The 9,765-nt window shown below is 30.5% G+C and overlaps 1 protein-coding gene across 2 annotated transcripts; it reads right to left on the minus strand.

The window, feature by feature from the left end:
- Positions 1-357: 357 nt before the first annotated feature.
- Positions 358-3,666, minus strand: LOC105139613 (septin and tuftelin-interacting protein 1 homolog 1-like). 2 transcript variants are annotated; one of them, XM_011046113.1, is made up of 3 exons: positions 3,504-3,666; positions 3,112-3,374; positions 358-3,011 (listed from the first exon to the last, which is right to left on the minus strand). In XM_011046113.1, the coding sequence occupies exons 2-3, from the start codon at positions 3,356-3,358 to the stop codon at positions 658-660; spliced, it is 2,601 nt and encodes an 866-aa protein (XP_011044415.1). In that variant the 5' UTR covers positions 3,359-3,374; positions 3,504-3,666; the 3' UTR covers positions 358-657. The 2 variants fall into 2 exon arrangements, with proteins under 2 accessions (XP_011044415.1, XP_011044416.1); XM_011046114.1 differs by having other exon boundaries at positions 3,112-3,388.
- Positions 3,667-9,765: the final 6,099 nt, after the last annotated feature.

Raw genomic sequence — 9,765 nt, forward strand, 5'->3', positions numbered from 1 at the left:
GTCCTCCTTTCCGGTTTAGGAAAACATGACCAGCTCAAACAGCAGAATTTCCTCTCTAAACAATTTTTCTCAAGCTCTAAGCTTCAAAATATTTGTTCAAACCACAACACACTTCAAACTCACAAATGAGTCAAAAAAGTTACTATACAAGAACAATATCTTCCATCTTTACATCTATTAAACCCAAATTTGCATAAATTCAGGATTATAGATACAAACAAAAAATGCCACCCCCCAAAACAACAAAGAAAAAGAAAAAAAAAACAGAGATAAAGGAATGACAAAGAAATCCATGGGAAAAAGTTAAGAGAGGCTTAAAAAGCAAAGAAACAAAGAACATCCGCTGCAAGCTAAATGAATAGAAAAGACCTATTATCATTAAGAATATCATGGCACAAAATATTTACAAGACCAGCTAATATGAAAATGCAACAGTTAAAATAAGTCAAGCAGTACTGCATCACAATAATGTCAGGAAAAAATGATATAATTTCTTACAACAAAGCCATCTCAGTCACCGACAAGCTCAAAGAATAAGAAATAGCTAACCTCTTCAATGCATTTTATGCATAAAACATACAACCTATGAACTGAAGAAATGGCTTACCAGTCTGGCATTAACCCCCACATCCTAACACATCTTCTAGGCTCTACTACTCACCGTCTCTTTTTAAGAGAATTATTATGCATCTCAAGCAAATTATCAAGGTTTGTCAGTAACCAATCTTCCTCCTTCTGGACATATAACCTTTCATGTATTGGATCCACATATATGCTCATGTTACCATACCCATATATCTGGTGACCATCATGCATCCTGCCAGGTTTTGGCTTAAAGAGCAAGCTGTGATGTTGTGCATGGGCCTCAACAACTTCTTTCAAAGTCATCTCAACTGCACCACCACCAAAACCACCCATTTGTGTTGTGCTAACCATGCCAGCGGCAGTTTGATATTGAGGATGCATTGCAGCTCTTTGCTGGGCCTCAAACTGCCTCTGCTCTTGTGCCCTAATATAACTGAGGTTCTCCCTCAGACCAGGTTGGACCACTTCCATACCTTCAATAGCCCGATCAATCATGTTGAGTCCAAGAGTAAACTGATAGCGAATATTTTCATGTGCCTGAAGCTCTTGTGGAAGAAGTCCCTTCCAACCAATGTACCATTTATGAACCTCTTGTAAGTTAGGATTTGAACAGAGCCAGTGATACAAAACCTGCAGCCATTTCGAAAAGAAAAACCTCTCCATCAAGTCAACCATGAGATGAATTGGAATAGCTGAAGCCCATGACATAACCCAATAGAACTGATCAAGCTTCTGATTAGCCGGGTTTATTTGGAACTCCTGCAATGCAACCTGCAACTTGGGAACTATAAATCTGCGCATAAGATTTTCCCAACTGGCTGCATCAAACACAGTTTTCCAAGGTGATAAGATGGTGTAAGCAGATGCGTCACTAGGGTGCCACGCATCAAGAACCATACTTAACTTCATTCGTATCATCTGGTACAAGCCCTCCAATTTCAATCCCAACTGCAGTAGCCATGGATGTACCCAAACATGTATGGGAACAGTTTCCCGACGAGGGTCCCATGAGTCCACAGCACTAGATAATTTTGGCATAACTATATTGTCCAAGATGCTCTGAACAACTGCTGCAGGCAGCAAATTCTCCCAAGCCTCCAAAAATCTAAGCATGGGTTCAGGGTCCCTAGGCTCCCAAGTATTAATCCCAGATATTCTTACAGCAGGCAAAACTACTTCTGTTACTAACTGTGCATAAGGGGCAACTTCATCCCATATATCACTACTTTCCTCACCTTGCAGCACATTCTTCCATAACTCTACTACTTCCAATCCATGCAATGGATTTCTAAGAGGATCCCAGCCCTGAAATACTCTAATAAACAAAGGTAAAGCATATGAACAAGCAATGCATGACAAGTTGCAAAGCTTATAATCGTCTGCAAATTTCCGCTTTATGTCTGTGAAATACTTTGCTAGTGAATCCAAGGTCAAAGTTCCCGAAGACTTCTGTTCCTCAATATGGCTCAGCACACCCATGATCTCCTCCACATTATCCAATTGCTTCTTCTGGCGTGCAGCCTCTGTTTCCAACTTCTCCTTCTCCTGCTGCAAGCTCATAGCAGTCTCCCTTTCATTCCTCAGATCTCTGTCAATCTTCTGTATATCAAGCTCTGCCAAATCCACGATCAACCTCACATTATGCTGAAGCTCTGGCATCGGAACATCATTATCCTTCGCCTTCTCTTCTGCATTCAGATTCTCCAGATTTGTCAGCACCCTCACCTGCGGCCCTCGCATATCAATCACCTTCTGAAAAACCTCAAAACCTTGTTCTTCCTTCTTCGCCAACAATTCATCTGCTGTTATATACTTCTCCTGCTTCTGCTTCTTCTTGCCCTTCAACCATAGCTTCTCCTTCATTCTCCCCACCATCTGACCCTGGCTTTGGCTCACAGTTTCCTTCTCCTCAAATTGAGGCAACTTAGCTGATGTTTCTTTAAAATCATTGAACCCCATTCCCATATTTTTTGGCCTCATCTTTGCTTCAATTGGGGCTACAATTCCTTGCTGGTTCTTCCCCAATCCACCTCCCTTATAACCCATTTTCTCTAACAACTTCATCCCAATTCCTTTTACTGTATGCTTCTCAAACACCCCAACATCCCCATCTTTCACTTCCTTGTTTTTCCCCACTCCTTTTGCTTTCTTCTCCATTCTCTCCTGCTCTCTCCTTTCTGCCCCCTCCTTTATCCTTCTCCCAAACTCTGTTGGCAAAAAGTTATCTTCAGCCTCGTCACGACCATCATCTTCAAAATCCTCACTCTTTTTAACCCCATTAAAATCACCAAGCCCTGAATTAAACCCTAACCCAGAATTAAAACCAGACCCTATCCCAGGTCTGTTATCATCATCAGCAGCAAACATAACTTCACTGTTCTTGTCCCTCAAATTCTTATCAATTTCTTGGTTAGGCATAACAGTACCTGCAAACAAACAAACAAACAACTTTCATAAGCACATAATTTTCAGCAACAAGCATTACAAGTCATTAAATTATCAGTAAGACATCTATCTCTACATTACCTGTGGAGACAAAATTGACAGGCTTAGTGAGGTCAGCTTTTCGGGAGTCTTTTCTCCTCTTTCGCGAAGAGGAAACATAATCATCATCGGAGTCATAATCCGCAAAGATACCATAAAGAACATCATCTTTGGATTGCTTTCGTTTTTCTTTCTGTTTTTTAAAGTAGAACTCTCCATTTATAAATCGGCCGTCTTCGAAGTCATTCTCCATCCCAAATCTTTCCATTTCCTCCTGGTAATCATCCATCTTTGATTTTATGACTCTGTGAAACCAAATCTATCAGAGATTAAAATTCGAATGAGGAATGAAGAATTGCTTACCGATGAAATAATCTGTAGGGTTTTGCTCCAAATCAATTTCGCTAATGCTATAGAGATAACAATAAGCTTACCTTATACTGGAAATTGTAGCAATAGAAAACAGCAAACCCTAACGACCGCTTCTGTACTGCAAAATCTTATAGGAACTTGGAATTGTTTTTTTTTATCGTTGATGATGATGATGGTCTCCGATAGAAATCACGAAGAGTTGGGAACATGGACTTTCAAGGGCTTTGTTGAGCCCGGGATTATAATGGACCTAGGAGTTAGAGGCGCAGGCTTAAGTCCATTTTAATATGATAAATTAAAAATTAACATTAAGAAAAAAAAAATCTCATAGAGAAATTACTATGCACCCATACACCAACCAATATTCATTGGAATGATGTAACTGTGAAAGTGCCATCAACTACAAAAACTTTGAATTAGATACGGGAAAAGATGGTTTTTTCAGATTCAATTATTATTTTTAAATTATATAAGGATAGATTAATTTTTTTATTTTATTTTTCACAATAAAATAATTTTGTTACCAATAAAATTAAGAAATTAAAACTTGCAAAGCACGCGCTAATAAATAAATAACCCTCCGCGTATTTTAGACAACATATACAACCAATAATGCTTTAAATTTTTTAACTGCTAAAAAAAATTCAACTTATAATGTAATACAAAGCCCACAAATCTAATTTGCATTAATATGAATAGCTTTTTCATATCAATAATAATATTTATAGATAATTTTTTTAGTGATTTTTTAGTTTAGATTTGAGATAAATCACTGAAAAAATTCATTAAATTTTCTTTTAATGTATTAAATTGATATAAAGGATGTGTTTTAAAATTGTTTAAAAAAATATCTTTAATTAATTAATATATAATTTTTTTATGAGTACTCTTAACATCAAAGGACAAAAAACACTCACGTGAGACTCAAAAAATATTTGAAATAATATTAATAGAATATGTGCAACTATTAACAAAATTCTAAAGAAGTTTAGTGTTTAAAGACAAACATAAAATATTGTGGATTAAAATATTATATTGATATTTTTGTTTTTTATAAACAAAATCATTAAATTGATTATTGCAAATAATATAATTTTTTTCTTTAAGATTCATTAATTATTATTAAATTAATTGAGGATAACTTTATCTTTTACATTTTTAAAAGTATAATTAAATGATTAAATTAACTTTAAAAGTAACATTTATTTAACAAGCAACTAGGGGCTTTTCTAAATTTTTACTTTTTAATGCATAGTATAATGATTAAATTACTTTTAGAAGTAAGATTTTTTGAATTAGTATCTAAAGTCTTTTTTTTATTTTTCTCTTAGCTTCTTAATTATAATGAAGTGAATTGGAGGATAATTTGATATTTTAATAAATATAAAATATTATTTAAAAATAAAAACTATTGCATAACCAGTAAGTGAAAAACATCTACACTCTTTGAGTTGTGTTTCATGTGTTAAAAGCATCTCAATGTCTTTTTCCTAGTGGTCAAAGACTTGTATATGACAGCATAATAGTTGGGTTCTGGTGGAATTGTTTTCTTCTTCCCCCTCTTTTCTCTCTCCTTACCTTGGGTTTTGTATCTACTCTTTCAAAAATTAAACATATCATGTTAGTTTGTATTTTTATTAATTTTGGTTCTTGTTTTTTTATTATTATTTTTTATTATTTTTTTTAAGTTTAGATGATTGAGAATATTGCTTCATGATTTTCTTGTGTTTGCCTTCTATGGGATAATCTAGGTCTCACGAATAGGTCACTAGTTTCAAAGATTAGCTCAATTTGACTTCGATTATTTTTTTATATTATTTTTTTGAAAAGTGATTATTTTCAATCTTATCCTTTGACATTAAATTATTAGGCCTTAAGCTTTATGATTTCTTTTTATTTTTCTTTATATGAGTCATGAATTTGCAATGTTGACTCGAGTTAGGTTTTCTTGTTTTTTTTTTAAATTAATTTTTTCTTCAATTTATCCTTCAGTATTTGATTTGTTGGCAATTAAGCTTTGAATTCTTTTTATTTTTTTCTTTACAAGGTTATTTTTTTTTTATTTAATTTTTTTATTATCAAATAAGATCATTAAGATCTTTTAATAATATTTAGAGGGTATATTTTCATAATACTAGCAAGCGTTATTTTTTTTATTAGTCATTGTTGTTTTTTTTGTTATTTTCTTTATATATATATATATTATTAAATTAACTCAAGTTTTATATATTTCTTGTAACTTCAAAAATGTTATCATCGTCTAGGCATCCCTTTTTACTATTAAAAAAAATTAATTGAACCCACAATATAGTGCTGACACTCATTTGGCTTTGTACCTAAATAAGAATAAGAGCGCAGTTGTTTTAGGGTTCATTTGTGATCATGCTCAAAACTAGTGTTGTTTTTCTAGATAGAAAATATGACTCAGTCAACAAATCACTTCTAGCTTGGGCATATTAACAAAACACTAGAAGAGGAAGGGAACTCATTATTATTCTCTTTACAAAGTATTGTTCTAAGTAAAATGTTTTTTTGTTATTTTTTTAATTTTATCATTTAACATTGAATTTATTAAGAATTGAGTTTCATAATTTATTTTGATTTGCTTTCTATAAGGTTATCCAATTCTCATGATTCAAGTCACGAGTTTTGAAAGTTAACTCAATTGACTCATGTTTTGTATTATGTTTTAATTGATTATTTTAGTATGCTTTCTATAAAGTAATCTCTCTCTTATGACCAAGTCACGAGTTTGGCGGGTTAACCACAGCTAACTCGATCTTTCTTTGTATGTCAATTTCCCTTATCATAAGGTATTGTTTGTTAGAACAATACCTTTTTTTATTTTTTTATATTAAAATTTTTTCTTTAATTTCATCCTTTAAAATTGAGTTTGTTGGGGATTGAGCTTCATCGTTTATTTTGATTTACTTTCTGTAGGATTATTCTAGTCTTATGACCCAGGTCACAGGTTTTGCAGGTTAACTTCGCTGAATTAAGTTTTTTTATTCTTTCTTCAATTGATTTTTTCAATTTTATCTTTTAGCATTAGGTTAGTTAAGAATTAAACTTCATAATTTATTTTAGTATACTTTCTATGAAGTTATTTTAGTCTCATAACTCATGTTAGGGGTTTAATGGGTTACCCCAAGTTGATTTAAAATTTTTTTTGTTTTTTTAATTTATTTTTTCTCAATTTCATCATTTAACATTAAATTGATTAGGAATTAAGTTTCATAATTTATTTTGATTTACTTTTTATGAGAATCTCAATGACTTAAGTTTGACAAGTTAACCTAAATTGACTCCTTTTATTTTTTTTATCCTTTTTTTAATTGATTTATTTTTAATTTTATCCTTAAATATTGGGTTGATTGAGAATTGAATTTTATAATTTTTTTATTTACTTAATATGAGGTTATTACAATCTCATAAATCCGAGTCATGAATTTGATATGTTAACTTAGGTTAAGCCAACTTGATTTAGTATATTGTCATCTCAATATTCTTTTAAAAAAAAAAACTTGTTTTGAAATTTTATTATGTTAAACTATGTTTTTTTTTTCTTGTCCAAGTAGCTTTTGGACTTGCTAAATTGATTAAGTCAATCTTTACATAGTTAATTCCTTGCTAAGTTGATTAAGTCAATCTTTACATAGTTAATTTTTTTATTTATTGGAATTAGCAATGATTGAATATTTTTTTTACATTTCAAAAAAATTAATTTAACTTGCCATGTAGCTCGGGAAAATAATCTAGTATTTAGCTAAACTTAAAAGAAAAGGATAAAACACGGTTTATGAGTTATCACCATGATACAAGTGTAAAGGTGATGCAAATGTGACCATCCATTTCATAAGTCACATTTTAGAGAAAAACTTTAACTAATCAATTTATTTTTTTTATTTTATCTTTTAGCATTGAGTTTGTTAGGAATTAGAATTCATAATTTGTTTCGGTATACTTTTTATGAATTTATTTTAGTTTTATAACTCAAGTTAGGGGTTTAATGGGTTACCCTGAGTTGATTTGGATTTTTTTTGTTTTCTTTTTTAATTTATTTTTTCTCAATTTCATCATTTAACATTGTATTGATTAGGAATTAAGCTTCATAATTTATTTTGATTTGTTTTTTATGAGATTATCTTGATAACTTAGGCTTGTCAAGTTAACCTAAATTACTCCTTTTATTTTTTTTGTCCTTTCTTTTAATTGGTTTATTTTTAATTTTATCCTTAAACATTAGATTGATTGAGAATTGAACTTCATAAATTTTTCTATTTACTTTATATGAGGTTATCATAATCTCATGATTCAAGTCATGAATTGGATATGTGAACTTAGGTTAAACCGAATTGATCTAGTATATTCTCGTCTTAATATTTTTTTTAATTAAAAAAAATGTTGTCTTGAAATTTTATTACATTAAACTATGCTTTTTTTGCTTGTCCAAGTAGCTTTTGGACTTGTTAAGTCAATTAAGTCAATTTTTACATAGTTAATTTTTTATTTATTAGAATTAGCAATGATTGAACATTTTTTTTTTTACATTTCAAAAAAATTAATTTAATTTTCCATGTAGCACGGGAAAATAATATAGTACTTAGCTAAATTTAAAAAATAGGATAAAACACAATTTATGAGCTATCACCATGATACAAGTGTAAAGGTGATGCAAATTTGGCCGTCAATTTCATAAGTTACATTTTAAAGAAAAACTTTGAATATTTGCCAATATAGAGATGCCATTGAAAATCGGTTTCAATTAAACCCATCACTTATGACCATAATCTACATGGAAGCAATCAAGAGAAGGGATGTTGTATTGATTCATTCATGACTATAAAAAACTCAAGGACTAGCAACCTCTGTGATTTAAGGATAGAATAGAATTAATAGGGGATTTATACAAAATATAGGAACAATTTCCACAAGCAAAGGTTAGAATGAATTATAAAATGAATAATCTCTATGAATCTTTCATCATATGATAAGACTAGAAGATAAGACTGGAACAATAGAGATATTATATTCCTAAAACTGCAACGTAAATTAGTTACCATAGTTTTATAGTTTTACTACTCCTAAGATCGTACGTTGGTGGACATCAGGACAACTAATTAATGGTTTGTAATTTGGAAAATATAGGGAAAATAAGAGATTTAAAGTTACCACCTTGAAGTTTAAGGGAAATAGGAATCTTAAAATTAACATTGATTCCAAAGATTTAGGCATGAGTTAGTTATACTTAAAAAAAATAAAGACATCATCCTTAACAAATCTTTTAAGATAAAAAGTTATCATTACTTGTGTTTTTCTAGATTTATTCACATTCTATTTATTAAGAGCTTGTTCATAATTTAAATAAGAATTGGGTTCTAAACCCATTTTGTCATTAATTGGGTTCTGAACCCATTTTGTCTTTTAGAATGATTAGTACTTAACAATATATTTTTATCAATATTTTATATCATCATTTTACACCTGAAGTATCAATAACTCCTTAAATAAAGCATATTTTATAATTAATAACATGTCTAATAATATAAGATACCTTTAAATTATGGTAAATATTTATCTTAAATGCAGGCCTATCATATAAATTAAAGGATTGATTGATGAGTTTAACTACTAAAATTGAAAAAACAAAGAGAGGGCTAAGCTTAAAAAAGAGATGCTGGTTTAGTCCAAACTGAAACATTATTTATTTATTGGATCATAACTAGAGCTATAGAACTTGGATTTTAATATGGTCTATATGGATGGAAAGCAAAGTCATATGCCTAAACCTTTTATGAAAAGTCCAAGATTTAAAAAAGCTTTTTTCAAGTTCAAATTGTAGCAATAACAGAGAAGTCAGAATCTGTCATACAGCCTATATATTGTTCAGTGTTCAACCCATATCTCAAGTTTTAAAAGTCCAAATGCACCGATTCTATTTTTGTTGAAAAACTAAGACAATTTCCCAGAACTTTCATGAGACTATCTTTTCAAATTTTGATGTTATCAATGACATTATATTTAGATAAGAAGATAAGGATTGTTACAAAGTCAAAAGATGATCACTCACTCAACAATTAGTCATCAAATCAATAGTTTTGAATTTTAGCCTATAAAAGGAGGCATTTGTCATGCATTTAGGTATCTTGGTTTTTATATCAAATCATGTTCTTGCTCTCTTTCTTTATATTTTTATAATGCTTAAGTTTTACTTTCATTAATCTTTTATTTATGTCTTTCATTTCCTTTACTATACTTATATAATCATATTCTCCTCTTATTTATATGTGTTTTTATTCTTTATTATGTTTAGGCATAATGTGT

This window comes from Populus euphratica, unplaced genomic scaffold, assembly GCF_000495115.2.
Source record: "Populus euphratica unplaced genomic scaffold, PopEup_1.0 scaffold96.1, whole genome shotgun sequence".
In the NCBI taxonomy this organism is placed as follows: Eukaryota; Viridiplantae; Streptophyta; class Magnoliopsida; order Malpighiales; family Salicaceae; genus Populus; species Populus euphratica.

Coding starts and splice junctions, on each gene's coding strand:
- LOC105139613 (XM_011046113.1), bottom strand. CDS start 3,358: ATGGATGATTACCAGGAGGAAATGGAAAGATTTGGGATGGAGAATGAC. Junction 3,012..3,111: donor TGTCAATTTTGTCTCCACAG/GTAATGTAGAGA, acceptor GTTTGTTTGCAG/GTACTGTTATGCCTAACCAA.